Here is a 23,019-nt window from a genome sequence, read left to right on the forward strand (position 1 = left end):
GTAACCACAACAAAGGTAGATGTTTCTCGCCTGCCTTTCTAGCTAGGGATTCCCCCTTACTTCCTCCTCTTCAAAAAATGCTCCATTGCCAAAAGTGTGCTTATTCATAAAATCTGAAGAAATAGTGGTTTTGAAATTTTTCAAACGACATAATGCTTGAAATTGTCGAACTGGACATGGAAACAATTGTAACGTAAATTGAAATACACTTTTTGTTGCCACCAACACCTTGTTTTGAAGTCTTGCTTTTGCTTACGCATTATATTAATTCTCAATTATAAAATTTGATAATTTTGTAGCTTACTCTTTAAGTGATCCATTTTTGGCTTAAAACTCATTGGTATATGAAAATTTACTGAATTTCACGAACTCAGTATAATTTCATATAAATCTCTCTCTCTCTCTCTCTCTATATATATATATATATATATATATATATATATATATATGTGTGTGTATATATATATATATATATATAATGAATTACTAACAAAAGTCTATATGCCAAATTCATGATGTTCACCACCTTGCAATTTATTCTTTTAAGTTGACATTTACAATTCTTGACAGTATCTGTTTCGTAGCACAAAATCAATCACTTAATTGTTATATCAATTAGTTAGGGAATTTTAATAGAATAACTGATCAAAAATGAATTAATTAACTAGTTAATCAATTAATTTTTTAAACAAATAAATTTGTAATAAAATTATTAATATAATTAATTAACCAGTTCATTAATTAGTTAATTAATGAAATTGTACCGAAACTAGTATTTCGTGAATGGATAAAAGAATAAGGTAATAGACTATATCAAAATTTTACAAATCAAATTATTAATCAGATTGTACTCAATAAAAATTTGGTTCATTTGATTCTTGAGTTGAATTTTTGATGTATTAATAAACATTGCAATTTCTTCAATTTTTATTTTCATCATCAAATTTTGTTATTTCTTCCATTACGTTATCTAGTGCACTGTCCTATTGATTATCTTGATCCCTTCAAATTTTACGATAATATTTATCTTATGTCTGTAAATACTTTCAATATTTGCCACTTTATACACTGATGATTGCGTATGTACAAAACACTAGTGTCCGTAAAGATAAAACTAATGTTTATATTTATTTAAAATTATATATTTATTAAAAGCCCCTTAACGAAATAAAGTTGAGCCTGCCTGAGGGAATTAAGTAAATGCAACAATCTGAACACCTGTCGTGGAATACTCTCTGACTGTTTACTGTTCAAATCCGGCGACTTAATCTTCACAGATACTAAATTTTTGTTAAAATCCTAATTTATTGTAGAAATTAACGTAGCGCAGAGGTAGAATATTTCATTGCAGAATCAAGGATTACTGCTTTCAAATCTTCCGACTAACAGTTATTTTCACTTTTTACATTGCTGATTGTGTAAGCACGAAACATTGAAGTATTAGAACTATGGACGATTTTTCATTTGGAAAAATTCTTGGAGCGTCATAGATTAAAACTCTTCAACCCACCATAAATGATATTGCATTCGAGAAAAGCAGTAGCGTTCTAAAATTTCTTGCGTAGTTCGTATTGGATAGACTTTGTTAACAGCGTCTACGAACCTGCTGATTTTAATACTCGAATTTTTAATCGACCTATATTTTTAATCGATTTTTTATCGACTCTATATATATTTAACTTATCGCCGTTTACTGTATATTTTAGTTTTCACTTTTAATTCTCATTTTTGCCTCTTTCGCACTTTTACTTCAACACCTGATGATGATTCGTGGACGAATCGAAAGCGCTTGTGAAAGCAACAATTATGGAACTTTTATTAATATTTTTGATTTTGATACAAAAAAGATTATACGGAAAATCGAAAAATTAAAAACAAGAATCATGAAGCAAAGTGGGTCCGTTGTATTTTATAATATTTGCTTTATATATATATATATATATATATATATATATATATATATATATATATATATATATATATATATGAACAAATGATTAATAAAACATGTTAAAAGACATCTTGAAAAAGAGTTAAAAACATATTTAATTTTAAAAAAGGAAGCTCAAGATAAGTGGATAGTCCTTAATCGGCGGAGTTTCGAAGAAATACTCTCCTTCTCATCCGAGGGCAGGAATTAGCAGAATACAGGATCGGATTTTGCATATAAAAGTATTTAATGAATCTACAAGTAAGTCACAGATCTATCTTATTTGGTTAAAAAAAGGGTAAGGTAAGGGGAATAGGAGGTAAAAGAAAAATGCTAAAAAGATTTCACATGAATGTATAGTCCGGTGAAGGGTAAAAAATCCAAGAATCGTAAAATCCAAAATGGTCGAATTTAAAATTTCCCATCCAATGGGTAAATTACAAATGGTCGAAAATTATCCAAAAATTATATATATATATATATATATATATATATATATATATATATATATATATATCAGTTTTCCCCTCTGGGCCGAATTCCCGTAGTTTTACAGCAACAGATGCCATATACAAATTTATGATGTCTTTTTATGTAACTATATAACGACATTTTAATCACATTCATTCGTTATAAGACCCTAAATTTTATCTTAGGATTGAAAGCATCATCATTGCAATCACTTATGGACAAAGTAGTTTCTACACCACGTAAATTTACACACAGAAAAAAATGAGAACGTCTCCCCAAACATGTTCCTGTCTTTCTGATTGGATGATACGTTACATTCTCCTATTCCAGAATTAAATTAATCCCGGTATTAAACAGACACTTCCAAAACCTTAAATTATTGTCCTCGCTCATAGCTAGAGAAATACAATTAAACACTACCATATTCAGCATCCATAAATCTAGATTTAAATGTAGATTTTGCAAAGGTATACTAACGGTATGATTTGCACCACCTTCTATTGTTTTTTTTTCTTTTGACCTCCGTGCCGTACCCCCCAAAACTAAACAGGTTTTCTGAAATGTTAAACGATAAATGTCAGCGCGTTACTTACGGAACTAAAGGTTAATTAAACTGCAGTTCCCTCATCCAAAAAAAAGGAAAAAAATAATACTGTTTCTGTGAACCGCTTGTGATTACTTTGTTCTTTTTCAATCAACTAAAAAGCATTCAAAACTACGTAATAAAACTCAGAGTATGATCCACATTTCTTTAATCGTGTCCTTTTAGGGGGTGGGGATTTCATATATATAAATGTCCGATGACGTGTTTCCTTATTTTCGTTATTGAAAACGCAAAGAATTTAGCTCGTCACAACTTAAATACTCATACTTCCCCCCCCTTGTCGAAAGTCATCATACACCTTGCGGTTTGTAAACATTTCGTGTTTCTTTTTTCCATTTTTCACAGCTTTTTATTGTCGAATTATAGCAGTTTTAATTTCTTATTTTTCCTTATCATTTTTACTATTGAAACGAAACAAAAAGGCTTAATTTGTTTCATGGGTGTTTTCTTTTTGTTTTTGGGTTTATTTTCATTTGTTTATTTTTATTATTTTTTTTTCTTGAGGTACAGTCTTTAAAATTATTACTATTCAGGGCCGCTGAAAACGACATTAACGTTAAAAATTGCAGGATACAAATAGTTTCAAACATATGAAGAAATAATGGTTTTAAAAAGGGGAGATCATTTTCTCTATTAATTTAATGTGAAATGAGTACTCAATTGTTGGCCACTTTTGGGGGGCGGGAATTTGTAACTGTTATAGGGGGTTTATTTAGTCATTGTAGTAGACGAATAAAACGCAAACGCAAGAACAGGAGGGAATAGTTGTCGATATTTGTAAAAGTTTTCGTGGTTTCCAACTTAACAACTTTTACATGTTGTCGGCAATGCTGAAAACGAATATCGCATTTTAATTTTCCGCAAATAAGTAGTTTCCAGATAGTAAGCATTTTAACTGTTACATGTTATAAGTTTATGAATCTTATAAGTAGTGACCATTGATGTACCGTAATATTTGATTACAGAATCAAGGGTTACTTGTTTCAAATCATCAAGGGTTACTGGTTTGACAAAGCATTTTAATACATTAAAACACAAAACTCCTCCGGGAAGGTAAAAGAATTTCTTTTAATAGAATTCACCTAAACGGTATATTATTTTTTTTATTTTGAATGCACCTAATTTATTTTATTACAAATTATTTTTCTGCTTTACTTTTTGTTGCAGTGAAAAGTGAAATAATTGAAACCAAGTATTGCAGTAATTAAAAAAAACTTTAGAATACAGGGAAGAAGTTTCGTTTCATTTTCTTAGGATAGGATTCCATGTTTTCGTTCTTAAATAAGTTTTTGCTTCTTAATACAACTGTGAAGTGAACTATTTTTAGTCGCGGAGGACAGTAAGTAATCAGTCAACATTACCAGAGCTTCAACTGTTTTGTCATGCTCGCTGCCACCAAAACACCTCACACACAAAATGTAAACACAGAATTTAAAATGTTTTACAATGTTAAACGGTAAATGTCAGCGAGTTGCTTATGGAACAACGGTTGCTTGAACTGCAGAAACACCTATTAAACTATCCACCTTGAACTGCAGAAACACCTATTAAACTATCTCTCGCACCCACTGCCAACACCAAACAAATGAGAAGAAAAAGATACAAATGTTTCTGTGAACCGCTCGTGATAACTTTTTTTGTCAACTAAAAAGCTTTAACAACTGCGTAACAACACAAAAATAATGAGCCACATTTTCCCTTAGAGGGATTTCCATATTTAAAACTGTCCGATAAAGTATTCCTGTTTTTCATTATTAAAAACACCACGAATCTTTCTCTCTCTCTAAAGTTTTCATACGCCTTCCGATGACTAACATTATTTCCACCGCCCACGATGTCGTAAGACGCGGCTGCGACAGCTAAATGGATGGCAATTTTCACCTTCTTTTCCTCCTTTGTTTTACAGGTTCAAGTCTACCTGCCTGTCTGCTGCTTTTTTTCACCTCTCTCCACCCAGGCTGCCTACTGCGTCTTAATTTTTTTTTTTACTTCCTCGCTTTTTTTATTTAACGGGTGGCGGTTGCTCAATATCCTTACTACATCACCTCTCTCCACCAGTTTTTGACAAGGGGAGGTTGAAGGCATCCATTCCCATAGCTGTTATTACCATGAGGAGTTGGGATGTCTATTCCGAAATCCGTTCGTAACATGAGGTTGGGGGTTGAGCAGCAACAACAACAACAACAACAACAACAACAACAACAACAACAACAATAACCGTACTTAAATTTTTAAGGGGGCACGCTCTTTCTAGGTAACGCCGGTTTGCGGTACTACTAGTATATATATAATTAAGAAATACAAATTAAAGAAGGCTTCAGTAAAGTTATATTTATATATTCTTTAGAAAATATAAATACTAATATTTATATAATAATCTAAACAAAATAAAAAATCTCAACACAATCAAAATAAAGCAATAGAGCTTTTCAGAAAATAATACGATTTAAGACTCTAAATTATAATTTACAAGAGTTAATTTTTCGATAAGATACTTAAATAGAACTACTAAAACTTCCTTCATACGTGGAGTTTCAAAGATATGCCTTTTTATAAGTAAATAATTATGATAGCGCAGCAATAAATTTGCTGGTACTGTCATAAATTCAAACTGCATTATATAAAAATTTATCAATACACAAAAACCTTAATGTGAAAAGTTCACAAAATTGGAGAAAAAATGAACACTTAAGATGAAAGGATATGCAGTGGTTAGTTTGTTCCCAAAGGCAAATCGATCATAAGATTCAATATTCTCATACGAAGTAGTCCAAATTATAATGTTGAGAAAACAATTTAAATTAAAAATCCAAAATGAATATAATCGAATTCGTAGGTAGTAAATAATAATAATAATAATAATAATAATAATAATAATAATAATAATAACAATAATTATAATAATAATAATAAAAATAACAACCACAACAATAATAATAATAACAATAACAACAACAAAAATAATAATAACAATAACAACAACAACAATAATAATAACAGCAACAATAATAATAATAACAATAACAATAACAACAATAACAATAATAATAACAATAATAATAACAATAACAACAACAATAATAATAATAGCAATAATAATAATAACAACAACAACAATAATAATAACAATAACAACAACAACAATAATAATAACAATAACAACAACAACAATAATAATAACAGCAACAATAATAATAATAACAATAACAATAACAACAACAACAATAATAATAACAATAACAACAACAATAATAATAACAGCAACAATAATAATAACAATAACAATAAACAACAACAATAATAATAACAATAATAACAATAACAACAACAACAATAATAATAATAATAATAATAATAATAATAATAATATGCAATCGATCGAGCACATTGTTTCCATTGCATGCGGATATAACACGGTCAGCCGGTCACTGGGGTGTGACCAGGTTCACATGTTACACTAATTGTCCTAGAAGTGGTCTTATGAAGATGTGAAGATGGCCAGTCATTAGGGTCTGTGTAACAAGAAGAAAATCATGTTGGATGTGGGTGTGGCTCCTTTACTTTCTCAAGATGACCTCTTCACCCTCGTGACATTCTGGTTGAAATTTTCTTTCTTCGTCCTCCGGACCACTTTGTTGTTTGATGGAGGCATTCATGGCAGACTCAATAAAACACACAACACGACACAATCGTAATATTTATGAGAAATCTTAACTATTTTATTTCTATACATAAATATTTTACAATATTTTACAATGTACAAATTATAATTATTTTTTTACAATAAACATAGGCTTTTCAAAACTAACTAACCTACCCTAAATAGTGTTGCGGGAGGGGGTGCTCCCCCCTATTTACGGACAGACAGATATATGCGTGCTCACCTCATGACGGCCCGGACAAAAAAGAGGTCGATCTAGAAAGGGAATTCTGGGAATGCATTTCTCTGTATCTCTACGCTCATGGCTAAATCACTACTCGACCATGCTGTAGAGTGAGTTAGAAACCGTAGCACTGAGATATAGTGCCACACGGATAAACTGGTATAAAAAGCTTCCATAATAAACAAAAAGTTTGAAAAAAATTTCAAAAAAATAACGCTTTGAAATTTTTTAATTTTATATTTTTAATATTTCATTTCTTTTCTGCATTTCATAAAACTTTACCCTAATATTTATTTTGCATATATGATTAGTTTTCATATAATGCAGTTTCAGTTTATGCCAGCACCAGTACGGATGGACTGTAAAACGATCTTCAAAACTTTCACACGGATATAATTTATGTGCTTGGCAGTGTTCTCAGATATGTTCTGTATCAGAATATATTCGATAAGTATCGGTAATCAATAATCGAAAATATCCGATAAAAAAGGACCCAGGGCTTTTGCCCAAAATTAACACCTTACCCAACCTAAAATTACAAGCGCTTTTGAGAAATGTTATTACCACACATACCGAAAGACCTGACATACAAAATCGACAGTACGTTCTTTGATTTGACAAAGCCGCATTCGAAATGAATGTTTCTCTTTAAAGTATGATTGTACAATGATACAAGACTTGCAAGCTTAAACTTAAATTCAAGCCATCATCACTGCATATTAATCAAGCATATAAAATCAGCAGTAGGTTCTTTGATATAAAAGGCTGCGTCTGAAAAGAATGCTCCTCTTTAGAGCATAATACATAATACAAAAAAAATAACATAATACTTGACTTTTGAATTTTTAACTTTAATTCAAGTCATTATATATAAAAAATAATTTTATAAAATCAACACTAGATTCTCTACAGTTGCAATGTAGAGTAGAATGTCTTGTAGACTAAGTCACTGCTGGAGAACATGTGGAGTTTCCTCTTGGGTCGCCGCGATGAGTCCCCAACTCGAGCGGGCAATCAATCGAGTTTTTTGATAAATAGTCGATTTAAACGATTTCTATGACAATAACAATATAGGAGATTGAAATATTTGTTTATCCTCATTTAATTAAGGGCAACGTCGGGTTTCTATGTTGGAATACATATATATATATATATATATATATATATATATATATATATATATATATAATTGTGATTCAATGAATTTCAAAAACCCCTTATTGAATATTGCATATCGAGCAATTCTTATTTAGATGGGATAACTTATATAATATTACTGCCAGTAATATTTTGTAAACCTTATAATCACAGGTTTCCATACCAACTGATTGTTAAAAAAACTATTCTGAAGTATATATATATATATATATATATATATATATATATATATATGAGCAAACAGTTAATAAAATATGTTAAAAAACACTTTGAAATGAGTTAAACACATATTTAATCTGAAAAGGAAACACTAGATAAATGGATAGTCCTTAATTCGCGGAGTTTCGAAGAAATACTCTCCTTCTCATCAGAGGGTAGGAATTAGCAAAATGCGGGATCGGATTTTGCATGCAGAAGTATTTGATGAAACAACAAGTAAGTCAAAGATCTTGAAAACAAAATAAATTAAGCAGAGGGAATATGGTAAAGAAAAAGGTGATTACACATGAATGGATAGTCTGGTGGAAGATAAAAAATCCAGTGACGGTAAAATCCAAACGTAAAACTTCAAGAAAGTTAAAAGAATTTCCATTTGTACAAGTAAAATCCAAAGATATCCCGTAATTTGAAGAAGATGGTCCATAATAATCCAAAGGCAGACATCCATGGAATAATTCACAAATATATATATATATATATATATATATATATATATATATATATATATGTATATATATATATATATATATATATATATATATATATATATATATATATATATATATATATAGTCTTTTGACTATTAAATATCAAAACCGCATTTTTTCTCATTTCTTTTCCCCAGTCCTCCTATGTAATAGTGTCTCTGGATTCGTTACCACTCCAATTATTTCTTTTAAAACTTTTAATTTATAAAGTTAAAATAATATATATCTTTATAATTTTCTACGCAAATACACACACACATACACACACATATATTTTTATTTATATATTTATAAATAAAGAATAATTACGTTTTATACCTACAAACATTAGTGTTTCATGCTTTCGCAATCATCCGTGCAGGAAGTGACACTATTATACAAAAAACTTTACCCCTAGTCCCCCTGAAATAGCCATGAGAATCAAATGAAATTTAGCATTTATAAAGCCAAATACAGGCATAACGTTAATAAGCCGATTTATACCGATCGAACGATCGAAAATCGTGATCTCGCAGACACACACACGCACACACACACACGCACGTACACACACACACACGCGCGCACACACATGTATATATGTAAATATGAATAAATGCCTATGCACAAACATATATATATATATATATCTACAATTATATAAATACAACTTTGTCTGTGTGTATGTGAAAATTCGTTCCTTATAGTCTCCGAAACGGCTGAACAGATTTTCTTTAAAAGTTGCTGAACTTTAATGTCTAGGAGTGATCTTAGTTAAGTTTTGTCACAGAATACCCCCTAAAATTGCCGATAATCGATGATCGAAACCGTTATTTTAATCTGGCTAGTATCAGTAAAGCCATTTTGTCCATGTCATCGCTTATTAGCAACAATAATAGAACAACGGGCCGTGAAAATTCTACCGTGCTCAAGTTGATTGCGTTTTTTGTTTTTTTGTCATGACGTGGTCAGTAGGTTCAAACCTAGCACGTAAATTTATTAATGTATTTTTTTAGTTAACTGCAAATAATTTTATAAGACCTGAAATGTTATGTGTTTTTTTTCTTTCTTGACGTGGTCTGTTGGTTCAAACCTCGTACGTAAATTTCTTAATGTATTTTTTCGTTAACTGGAAAGAAGTTTATATGACATAACTTTATAAAAGAAACAGTGGGTTCTCTAGAGTGCAGTGTAGAATTACATATAGTTTGGACTAAGTAACCATGGAGGCATGTGAAACTTCCTCCCAAGCGATTTCACGGATTTCCATGACAATAAAAATATAGGAGTGTGAAATAATCATTGATCGTCATTCAATCCTGGGCAACGTCGGGTCTCCCTGCTAGTATATATATATATATATATATATATATATATATATATATATATATATATATATATATATTATATATACGTATGTGTATGTGTGTTTGTGTGTGTGTGTGTGTGGTACGCACGTGTGTGTATATACAGTATGTGTGTGTTGATATTTAAATATTTTTTTTAATATTTATTAAACCTCTATTAATGTCATTGACATTCTTGCAAATAATCTACTACTACTTACGCACCTATTTCCACCTGGTTAGTTTAGAATAAAGTAAACTTTTTCGTAGCTTATTTTCAAATTTGGACATTTGCATGGCACAATCCCAAGCTGACATTATGCTGTTGCACACTTCATTTTCAAATTCCTAATTACACAGATATTTTCGAATGCAGTCCATACAAAACAATGTAGAAAAACATGTCAACAACTTGTGATTAATCCAGATCGTCGCGAGTTGTGCGTCTCTCTGCAATTTAAGCAGCGAATTAGCACAATTTACCTGTGTAAAAACTTAATAGATTAGCTGCGAAGAGTTTCAAAATTGTGTAAATAATGATTGGTTTGAAATTTTGCACCTGCCGTTAATTACAGGTAGCAGATAATTAGTCATTTGATTCAGAAAGTCTTATAAAAGACGTGGCCAAATCGAAAAGCAACATCAGAAGCAGTCATCGTCTCCTGTGATCAACTTTGTTGAATTTCTCTTAACGCAAAGCCGACATGCCTAACTACACCCTGTACTACTTCAATGGCCGCGGCCGTGCCGAGATCTGCCGTATGTTGATGGCCGCTGCCGACGTCAAATACACTGACAAGAGGTTCGAATTCAACGAATGGGACAAATACAGGAATGGTAAGTCTTACTTTTTTGTCCATGTTATAATCAATTGGGAAGCAGAACAGCAGTACAGTGCTCAACAATCGGCCCATTCTCGGAAATATACTTTTCGCGGGAAAGTTTCGTTTAGGTATGAGAGATATGACACTTTTTGACAGTGATTGTGGCTGGGTAAGCTTTTGTTTTGTATGTATTACGGGAGGTGGGCGTATATTGAAGCTCAGTCGAGCACCTGTCATGAAAATATTTATGGAATAAAGTGTATTAACGTCACTCCTGTGAGCAAGAAATAGTAATAAAAAGAGAAAGTTATTGCTACGAGATTTCGAAGTTGGTTTTGCCGATATACCTAAAAACACCCTCGACACTTCAATGGAAGTGGCCGCGCTGAGATCTGATGTGCAGTAATGTCAATTACATACACAAGAGTTTCGAATACACCGAAAGAATTAACTACAGAAATGGTAGATTAAATTTTAATCTGTTACTGCTATTGTTGCTGTTTTAAGCGAGGTGAAAAGAATTTAGAGAACAAATAAGTAGTTAAGAATATTGTTTCATTAAAAATACAGAGACCGCTCTTCGATTCGCATAGCCTCTCCCTGATTCTTTCTCTCTTCCCCCCTCTCTCTCTGTATATATATATATATATATATATATATATATATATATTTACAAATGATTAATAAAATATGTTAAAAGACATCTTGAAAAAGAGTTAAAAACATATTTAATTTTAAAAAAGGAAGCACAAGATAAGTGGATAGTCCTTAATCGGCGGAGTTTCGAAGAAATACTCTCCTTCTCATCAGAGGGAAGGAATTAGCAAAATGCAGGATCGGATTTTGCATATAAAAGTATTTAATGAAACTACAAGTAAGTCAAAGATCTTACTTGGTTAAAAAAGGGTTAGATAAGGGGAACAGGAGGCAAAAGAAAAATAATAAAAAGATTTCACATGAATGGATAGTCCGGTGAAGGGTAAAAATCCAAAAATGGTAAAATCCAAAACGGTCGAATTTAAAATTTCAATCAAATGGGTAAATTCCAAATGGTCCAAAATCATCCAAAAGGCAGAGTTCCTTGGAAAAAAGCGCAAATGGAATGAATTCCAAATCATTAAAAGAAAAGCACTAGAGATAATATTTAAAACACGTCTGTCAAGGCTGGATGAATCAAAAAAATGAAGGCTTAAAAAAATATATTAAATATTATAAGCTCTATTTCCTTTTTGGTTTTATTGAGCTTTTTACATCTGGCTGAGTTTATTTTACTTGTAAATATTAACTCTTTAATATTTATAATATATTTTAAGTTTACCATTTTGATTACCTTAGTAAACTTATTGTAACTTTTATAAATATATATATATATATATATATATATATATATATATATATATATATATACTTGAGACTAATAAAATGAAATATATTTACTGCTATGCAAATCCATTGATTGCAAGATGCCATAGATCTCTTTACCTCCTTACAATCAGGAATTTCCATTTCAAGATTTAACATTCATTTTGGATTTAAAGTACATCTTTTTTCTGCCTCATTATCCAATTCCCTCATTCTATGTATCTAAAATGTTGTAAAAACTTTAATTTTCTACGTGTATTGCTTTTAGCAAATAAGGTGAAAACCAATAAAAACATTTGCTAATATTTTTTATCTGAGACGATGAATAAGCATCGAAAACTCATGGGTTAAGGAAATAGATTTATTAAATTTTATTCATTGTTTTCAAACAATAAAAAAATTCTATATTTGAAGATTAACTTTTTCGAGTCATAAAATTTACATACATAAATTTATATATATATATATATATATATGTATGTATATATATATATATGTATATATAGTGTCTGTAGGTATTTAATTATTACAGTAAAAAATATTATGACAGCCCCTTTAACAAACTCGTTCCTTATCGTTGAGCACTTTCAGTTGAATAAAGTTGGTCAATTTAACTCTTATGCATAGATCATCGTATAACGATTAGATCACTGTCTGACTGACATAAAGAACATTTAAAATTAAAATGTTTAAATTCAACCTTATTTCACGCGGTTAATGGTAGCCGAATAGATACGGGTTTTTCTGATCGTATTAAAAGTATCTTTTTCTTAAGAAAGTCAGACGAGATGACCTTAAAGAGTTTATATTATTTCTTCCACCATCTTACCTTTCTGTACACAAACCGACAGTAGTAATCGACTTCGTATCCAAAAAAACCCGGTCTGATATATATGTATACCATATGTATACCAAGTTAAAGGTATTCAGGAGATAAAGCCCATGAATTAAACGAAATTATTAAGAATGTTACGATAAATAGTGGATAAACTTTATTTATGTTGCCTGACGAAGAGCCTTTGGGTTTTAATAAACCAATTGCTCCGAAACATTATCGTGTTCAGTGCAGCAACTATATTTGCCTATATAAATAAAAATTTTATATATATATATATATGTATATATATATGTATATATATATATCTGATGAAAATAATGGAAATAGTATTCCGACAAAATAGAGAAATAAAAAGGAACAAACCGTATTATGTGTTCATCAACGTTTCGTCTCCATTTCATCCAGAGAAAGTCTCGAAATAAAGACGAAACGTCGATGAACACATAATACGGTTTGGTCCTTTTTCTTTCTCTCTCTCTATATATGTGTGTGCGCGTGTGTATGTGTGTGTGTACATGTGTGTGTGTGTTTATGTATGTAGTTGAGGAAGGATTTCTTCTATGGAAACAGCCATTTATTAAGTTGCCTGACGAAAATTTCTTGTTTTGACCGACCATTAGTCTGAAATAATAGCATATTGGACACTCTTAATAATCTCGGTAATTCCGTTTTCGCCTTGGAGTATTTTTAACCTGGTATATATATATATATATATATATATATATATATATATATATATATATATATATATATATATATATATATATATATATATATAAGATTTGTTGTTGGTGTTTTAAAGCGATATTAACAACTTAGAAACGCCGTTATTTTTTTATTTATATCCGCTACCTTTTTATTTATTTTTTATTAATAAATATTATTAGGAAAAAAAAATGTATTCCTTGCCGAATCGAATTTCCTTTCCATTGTACAATAATCACAAAGATTTATTTTAGTCTTTCTCCAATTTTTTTTCGATAGTTGGATTTTATTTTAGTCGTTTATATACAAAACAAAACAAATAAAATAAAATAAAATAAACTTGATTCGGCTTTGAAAAGTGATGGTGAAACCTAGCCGGCCGACTCTATCTCCTTATTTATCTAACTGTTTTTCAACGTCCATCGAATATTTTCTCTCCCTCTTCCTTTTTACCATGGATACAAAAACTCAGTCTTCCTATATATATATATATATATATATATATATATATATATATATATATATATATATATATATATATATATATAATCGTCGTAGCTCGAGTGAGAGAAAAGTTATTCATTTTATTGGTTTACGTATTTTTAAACTAATACACAAAATAAATAAAAATTATAGTTGGAAGGAAGTCAACTCTTTTATATTATTCATTTGCTCATTTCGATTTCTCAATCATAATTTAGAATAATTCTATATTAAAATTATTGTGGTTAGACTTCATAACATGTTTAAATTGGCTAGTCGGAATCAAATATTTGTGTATCAACTTCAATGCTATATATAGCTAACTTTTAAAATCTTACAAGATAATTTATGTATCAGGTTTTTCAATTTACGGCTTCTTTTTTTCTTTTCAAGATATGCCCAGCTCCTGCGTCCCTGTTTTGGACATCGATGGCCAGAACAAGATGCCCGAAACCATGGCCATTGCAAGGTATTTGGCCAGAGAACATGGTGAGTTATTTTAAGTAGTAATTTTCTTGTAGTTTTTTATTTTTTTTTATTTTTGCTTTTTACTTTTATTTATCTCAAACAAATGTATATTGGCACGAAGACGTAAGTGAATAATTTGATCAGGCTACAAAATTAAAAGGCGAATCATAAGTGGCGTGTTGTGCTGCGAGATATTTATTTACATTACATTAAAATTTCTTTACTTGGTACAGTTTATTAAACAGGGACCAAGAAGCGAATTCTAACGGAAGAAAACATTCCGAGTTAATAACTATTAGAGTTGAATGCTGTCCCGTATCTTCGGACATCTACGGGAAAGGAGTAGGATTTTTTTTCTAACGCTCGTTGCAATTTTTGTGGGAGGTACAGGTGTGGTAGATTTGTTGGAATACATTACATGAGAAATCATAACACCGAGATGGGACAGAGAAGACAGTGTTGGGTGTACTGTGCTAGGGGCTCTTTTTTAAACTTTGTACAAAAATAGATCACATGTAGTTGGTGATCAAGGTTATATGTGATAACAATACTCTATGGATGGGCATTTGGTGGATTTGTAGATATATAGAAGACGGGTAGGTGTAGGAATTTCTTTTATCTCGGTAGAGGGAACCCATTTTATTTGCAGCAGACTTGGCTGTATCGTTTATTTAATTATTTTAATTCACATTCCCGATGAATATTTAAAAATATTATAGGTGTAAAAGTAACATAGGTGATTGGTTTACTTCAGGCAGCATCGTGACTCTTGCTTTAATTATTTTGTTGTTTTAATTCTCACGAGGTTTTTTGACAAAGGAGGAAAAATTGCTATTTTCTGAGTCAGAATTTATGCATCTAACATTTATTGTTGGTTATAAATTTTACCTTGAAATGCTTTATTTAGCTCGTTACATTATGTTCGTTTAGTGAATTGTCTGTAACGGTTCTTATAACAACAACAACAACAACAACAACAACAACCTTGCTAAAGGAAAAAAAATGTGACATGATAACGCTATGTATTCCATGCCTTAAGTTAGAAATTGAGTTTATAAGTTATGATTCTCTCTCTCTCTGTTCACAGGTTTCTATGGCAAGAACAACATGGACATGTTCAGAGTTGATTACATTTGCGATTGCTTCTATGAAATTCTTCACGATTACATGAGGTACTTCCACGCCAAGAATGGCCGCTTCTGGGTAAGTCTATCAATCACATTACCAATATCGATCCATTAATATATTTATTAGTACTTAACTAATCACTGGTTTAGTTATTTCAATTCATCGCACTTGTACCTCCTCGACGTACACACCTCCGACAAACCCGTTTTGCAACAAAATCCCACTTCTTCACGATGGCGGTCCTTAGATGCCTAAAAGGCTTCTACTCTTATTTTTATTCCTTCAGGCTGCTGCGTTTTGGAATTCCCTCCCTGTTTCCTGCTTCTTTTACTATACTGCCATGCATACATTTTGATGTAGTCTGGGCCGGCATATCGACAATTTCATCTAAATATGCTCCCCTTAGGGACAAGTGGCAATATGCCTTATTTGGAATGGACATGACAAATGAATCCTGTCGCATAGTATATGAATCAAAAACAAACAAAACAACTTTTACCAAACGTAAAAAAAATCATTTTTAACCGACCTGTATAATTTTAAAGTGTTGAAAGTAGATGTAAGCTTTTATTATCTATGTTATAGTCACTTCTAGTTAGCCGGACACGAGTGCATTAAAAATAGCGATCGATCGCTTTAACATAATCGATTAAACTCCAGCAAAAATGGCTGATGTTAACACTCATTCAAATTTTGGGGAGAGGCAGCTGATTCTAGGTTAATGGTAAGATATATTATTTTCGAACACTTTTATTAAGTAATGATTCACCAGCAAGCACACACGTGGACTGTGTTCTGTGACAAAGACATACAGGCAGGCAGATACATAAAAGACAAGGCCATCAAACTAGATATTGTTATATGGAACAAGCCTGAAAGAACTCCACTCATTGTCGATGTCACAGTCCCAAATGATTTCGGACTTAATAGAACTGAACGGGAAAATATAACAAAATATCAGGACCTAAAAAAATGATCTAAAAACGACATGATCTCTGAAAGAAATAAACATTATACCGGTTTTGATAGGAGCAACTGGCTTAATAAAAAAGAATCTTCATAGATACTTAGAAGCAATCCCTGGAAGAAATACAGATAGCAGCCATGAAGGGAACAGTATCTATTCTTAAAAGAGCCCTCGGATATAAATTTAAATCATAACAGAATCAAGTGTTAGCTCCAGGAAGGCGCCCCTTGATATCTTAAAGTTTACTGAAGTAAAATACAAAAAAAAGGGGGGGGGACCCGTCATATTGGATTGCTTTTCACTGAAAATTTTTAATTAGTTCATAAGCGTGTCACATTGGTATAGTGGTAACATCACCAGCTTTGAATATTACAGTTTTGCTTTTGGTTTCGATTCTAACTGATGGTACACAATTTTTTTTTAACTTTTGAAATCATGACTCATTAATGATATATACGAAATCTGGACAAATTAAAATATCATATTTAAGCGTATGATTATATTATATATGTATAACTTACTACATTTGTCTGTCTCCATATTTTCAAACTCTATCTCTCCCGAAACTACAAGCCGCAGAGCAACGCTAGGGGCCTCAAATGATTGTATTTTTATGGACTGTTTTATGGATAGATATCGACAAAATATTATAAAATGTTAAAAAAAAAAAAAAAAAAATTATAATGTTGATATAAAATAAAATTTTCTTGCATTTGGAAAAAGTTTTTTTTATTTTGTTTATTTTTGATTTATCAGCTATCAATTATAATTAATAAATGTTGCAATTTCTTCTTATTTAACTAATCCATTTTTATAGTGATTAAAACAGAAAAGAAACCGGTATTTCTACGACAGTAACCAGAGCATGTGAACGATATTTGTTTAGGAATAAAATAACACAGTCGTTTCAAATTTGGAGGTTTATTCATATAACTTCAGTGAGCTGTTTTGTCGATTTCATTTAATGAATGCATTTTTGTTGATTTGATGGCAGTCTAGAAGTGGACTTGGCACGTTTGTCATTGTCAGCCGACTTAGAAAGCAAATTCTCTAGTGGTCACACTTTTTACCTAGTAAAACTTGTAGTAATTCATGCTGTAACAGGTATTTATGTAAAGACAATCGCCATCTCTAATATTCTTGTGCTGTAGATTTATTTCGGTCTTTACCTTTCTCTCTGGCCATGTTGTTTATCCCACTGTCAATCGCCAATAGCAAAAACATTGGTTTACAAGTAAACAAAGGCCACCATTCATAAAGAGAACTTAAGTGCCTGCTGGAGAGAACTTGAATGCCTACGAGACGCTCTCTTTGGGTGTCTATACAGCGGTTTGTCAAGTTAACCTGATATTATGATAATTTTGTTACAATTAAACTCTAGATAAATATTCAAATCACATATTTTAGTAGTCCTAATAAGATTTTCACCGTATTTCTAACCAACACCGGCTTTTACGAGGAGGTGGACCTTCTCCAAGTGATGTTACCTCAAGTAACAGCACGAACCTGTATGCTCTGCCTGACTAGACCGATTATTGTGTCAGAATCAAGTAAGGCTAAAAGACCACAGAAAGATATACTATATCATATTTTACCGGTAAATTAGGACGAGGGAAATTATGTTCTTAACTTTTTTAATAGCTAAGTTTTTAGGGGGGGGGGGTAAAAATAATTTTAATAAAATATTTGAATATCTATGTATCTAATATAGAGATCAAGTGTTAGACCCTGGAAAGGGGTCCTTGATTTCTGAGAACTTTGATTAAAATAAAATGAATCAGACAAGTAGAGAACAGTCACATTGTTGTGTAATGTGTGGAGATGCTTGCTTTGAACATCGTATGTAGCGGCAAGTGCCTAGGACAGATACAAGACAAAACAGGTGGAAATAAGTCAGACGTCATCCACTATGATTATGCCATTCCTATTCATAAAAAAACTGTGCTAGTAAAGTGATATTGTGTTATGTGAGAAAAAGAAGGAATCAGCGTTGATAGAAGCTAGTTTCCTCAATTATACTGGATAAAACAGAGTTGAGACGGCATAGGTAACAACTTACCAAGATCTTACGTACGACATAAAAAAAGTGGAATCTTAATATATATATATATATATATATATATATATATATATATATATATATATTAAGATATATATATATATTAACATATATATATATATATGTATATATATATATATATATATATATATATATATATATATATACTAGATTACCCTTGACCCGTTGGGTCAGTATGTTATATTAGCTGTGGAATTCATGTACGAGCGTAACACTTGTGACGTAAAGAAAATAGTTTTTTTTTTTTGTGACATAACAGAATAAATTTCTATGAAAGTATATTAAAATGAAAAAAATATATAGATAGATTTCTATGAGTCATTCTGTTTAGAGTAGTAGTAGGGAAAATAGATGTCAACCAGTAGTAGTAATAGTAGGATAAAGAAGAAGAGGCGTAGTAGTTGTAGTAGTAGTAGTAGTAGTAAGAAGAAGAAGAGGAAGATTAGGCGTAGTAGTAGTTGTAAAGAGGAGAAGTAATAGTAGTAGCAAGAAGAAGAGGCAGAGTAGTAGTAGTAGTAGTAGTAGGAGGAGGAGGATATTGCCCAACTAAGCAAGCAAACAAACAAGAACGACAGTGTTTTAGTATTATATATATATATCTATATCTTTATAAAGTAATAGGGTTCGTGTGTTTCTGTCTGTGTGTACAGCTCTCCATCATCAACGAAATATAAAGGAGGTAAGAGGGTAAATCTCTCCTGGTAGAGAAACATTAGAACCCATTTTAGGATGTTTCTGTTATAGGAGACATAAGAATCTATGCCTAATTTCATTATATACTAGTCTACAAACCACCCCCATATCGAATGACTTATGCTCATTTGCATATCACATTATATTAAATCTCTTTAACTAATTACCTCGACCTTATTACATATTGGAAATATTCTAATCATTTCAACTGTACTATTTACAAAATCTATTTAACATTTAATTATTTAATATATTTTCATTTAATTTTATATTCGATTTATTTAACTTTACGTATATTATCAAAACATTCATTGGCGAGCAAAGCTTTATGTTTTGGGATTGTATTAAAAATGTAATGGAAATTTCAATTTCGTTCCGTTTTAATCTTTTATATTTTACTTGCCAATATAATTGAAAGAATACAATTCAACTATCGTAATTTTATATAAATAAACAAAAACAAATATTTTAAAATAAAACTTTATTAAAAAATAAATAATTTTATTTTTAAATGAAAAAAATCAATTTAGTAAAATAATTGTATTAAACACCCCCAGCCTTGTCAGCAAACCTGTAAACCTATAAAAGTTAACATTTCGAATGTAAACAGTGATTTTTCGATTTTGTTAGCGCTTGCCGCAATTAAAGACAATTAAAACGGAACTAACTTTATTTCCATTCTATTTTTTAAACAACCCCCAAAACATAACGCTCTCTTCCAGTTATAGCCAATTTTTTTTTAATTAAATAAAACAGGTCAAAATAAACAGATAAGCGCATTTTCTTTTACATTTTTCTTACAACCAACGTTGTCATTTTAACCAACTGCAGGATATCGTTACTTTTGTGGGGTTGTTTTGAAAATGGCACGGAGATTATAATTTCGTTCCAATTTAATCTTTCTGGTCGAGCCTATTTCGAAAGCCTGTCTTATCATAGATTTGAACTACAAATAATTTATTACATTTTGATTATTACTATCTTAAGACTTAAAGCTTATATTTATTTCATTTTTCTATTTATATATTGAATTAGTTATTTCCAGTCTTATTTAAACTTAGTGCTTTCTTTAAACCGGATGAACCTTTTATAAAAATATGAGTTTAACGTAAAGAACACGAACAAGGTTTTATTCAACTGAATTTCTTCCAGTTTACTAACAAAATATATAAATTTAAAAGAGATATAAATAATAAAATAAAAAGGTTATGTAATTTAAAAGAAATACACGTACTCACAAAAGCAGAACTTTTTTTACACATTTTTTTCTTTAAAACCATAACAATGAGACTAACAATTACATAGATCTTAGTAATTATTTGTTTTAATAGAACTGTTTTAATTGTACTGTTTACTTAGTTAACCTAAGTTGGTATTACATTTATTTTACATTTACTTTTTTTTTTTAATTATTACTTTTAGACTGTGACGTTTACACCCGGAAGTAATGAGTCACACGTAGGTCGCTTTTATTCATTCCTTTTGGTCAAGATCAAAGTGTAGTATCTGTTCTTCAGATGCTGCACTTCATTTTCTTGTTCTCTTTCGGTGGAGGAGAAATCCTTCACGACTGAGACAATTTTTATTTTTGTACCTTTTCTCCACGTTAAAAAACGACCCTGGTGTCTAACTCTGTCCCGTGGGGAGGCATAGTAAATAGGTACAATATAATTGTTTATAATTGTACTATTCAGAAATATTATTTATAGTTCGTCCATTTCAGTTAGTATACATTTCCTTTACGCTTAATTAATTTACAATCATTAATATCGTTAAACAATTCCGTTTAAAACCGAAATTATGCCACCCAAACGAAGTAGAAACGAAAGTGAGGAAGAAAGAATGGAAAGATTGGAAGCTAATAGACTAAGAGTTGCTGCAGTTCGCTCCAATGAAAACAATTCAGATAGAGAAAGACGTCTAGAACTTAACAGGATACGTCAAAGAGAAAGGAGAGCAAGACTGTCAGATTTGGAAAGAGAAACCCAACGTGAAGCTGACAGAACTAGACATGCTGTAAGGCGGTTAAATTCATCACAAGATGAAATTCAAGAAAGGCAAAGATATGCACTGGAAAGAGAAGCAATATTACGATCGAATGAATTATATGAGGTAAGTAGACGTACACAAGGTCAGTTGAGAGTGGCTCAACGACATCAGAATGAATCGGAAACCCAACGAAGCTTTCGCCTATACCAAGGGCAACAACGAGAGGCTGCATGGAGAGAGAGTATGACTTTGCCCCAGCAATTGACAGAAAACGAGGCAGCTAGACAACGAATGACTGCTTTGAGACACCATGAAATAGAACACTGCAATAGAAAAGGATTGCTCTACAACAAAAATGACTCTCTCACTACAGCTGATATAGGAAAAATGGACAAAGTATGTCAACATTGCTCAGCTGTAAAATTTAAAGGAGAAACCCCTGGTTGTTGTTGTTCTTCTGGCAAAGTTGTGCTTGATAGCTTTCCACCACTGCCTCAGTTGCTTCAAGATTTGCTCTCCGGCAATGGTCCCATCTCTAAAGATTTTCTGCAAAATCTACGCAGTTATAACAATTGTTTTGCAATGACATCATTTGGTCACAAAATTGTGGCAGTACATGGGTGGAATCCTTCTTTTAGAATTCGAGGCCAGGTTTGCCACCAGATTGGGAGTCTTTTACCACCTGAAGATGAAACAGCAAAGTTTATTCAAGTCTACTTCTTGGATAGTCTGGAAGAGGAACTACATAATCGGGGACGTGACAGTAGACTCAATAGAGACATTCTCCAAAGTCTGACTGAATTTTTACATGAGAACAACAGCTTCATTTGTCAGCTGAAAACAACAAAGGAGAGGATTGAAGAAGAACACTTGGTAGAACATAAAGTTGTCATAAGGGAAGACCGAAGGCCGCAAGAAGAGCATCCACGGCGATTCAATGCTCCAACAACAACGTATGAGATTGGAATATTAATGGAGAATGAACCAACAGCTAACCGGGATATTGTCTTGCGTTTTAGAAATGATACATTAAAATGGATCTCCGAACTACATCCCCTCTACGATACTTTAATGTACCCGTTAATGTACCCCTATGGTTCTCCATCTTACAACATCTACATGAAGGCATCCAATGGGCGAAAAGTTACCCAACAGCAATTTTATTCGTACCATTTAATGACTCGGCCTGGAAACTATTTTCTCTGGTACCGAAGGCTATTTCAACAATGGCTGGTGGATGTGTACTGCAAGATTGAAACAGAACGTTTACAGTTCCTGAGGCGTGAGCAACAGACCCTGAGAGCTGACAATTATAGCAACTTGAGAGATTCAATTCTTAGGGAGGATGGGAATCCAGAACAGTTTGGTCAACGAGTTGTTCTTCCGGCAACTTATACAGGAGG

General features: G+C 31.4%; 1 protein-coding gene across 1 annotated transcript in view; it reads left to right on the plus strand.

The window, feature by feature from the left end:
* Positions 1-10,741: 10,741 nt before the first annotated feature.
* The window catches only part of LOC145265391 (S-crystallin SL20-1-like), a 31,993-nt gene continuing 19,715 nt past the window's right edge, over positions 10,742-23,019 (plus strand). The window contains exons 1-3 of the mRNA XM_080121207.1: positions 10,742-10,916; positions 14,685-14,780; positions 15,847-15,962. Coding sequence (XP_079977333.1) covers positions 10,784-10,916; positions 14,685-14,780; positions 15,847-15,962 — 345 coding nt within the window. The 5' untranslated portion in view covers positions 10,742-10,783. The remainder of the gene's footprint in view (positions 10,917-14,684; positions 14,781-15,846; positions 15,963-23,019) is intronic.

The sequence above is a fragment of the Euprymna scolopes genome, chromosome 40, assembly GCF_053919585.1.
Source record: "Euprymna scolopes isolate OS-2025 chromosome 40, ASM5391958v1, whole genome shotgun sequence".
NCBI lineage: Eukaryota > Metazoa > Mollusca > Cephalopoda > Sepiida > Sepiolidae > Euprymna > Euprymna scolopes.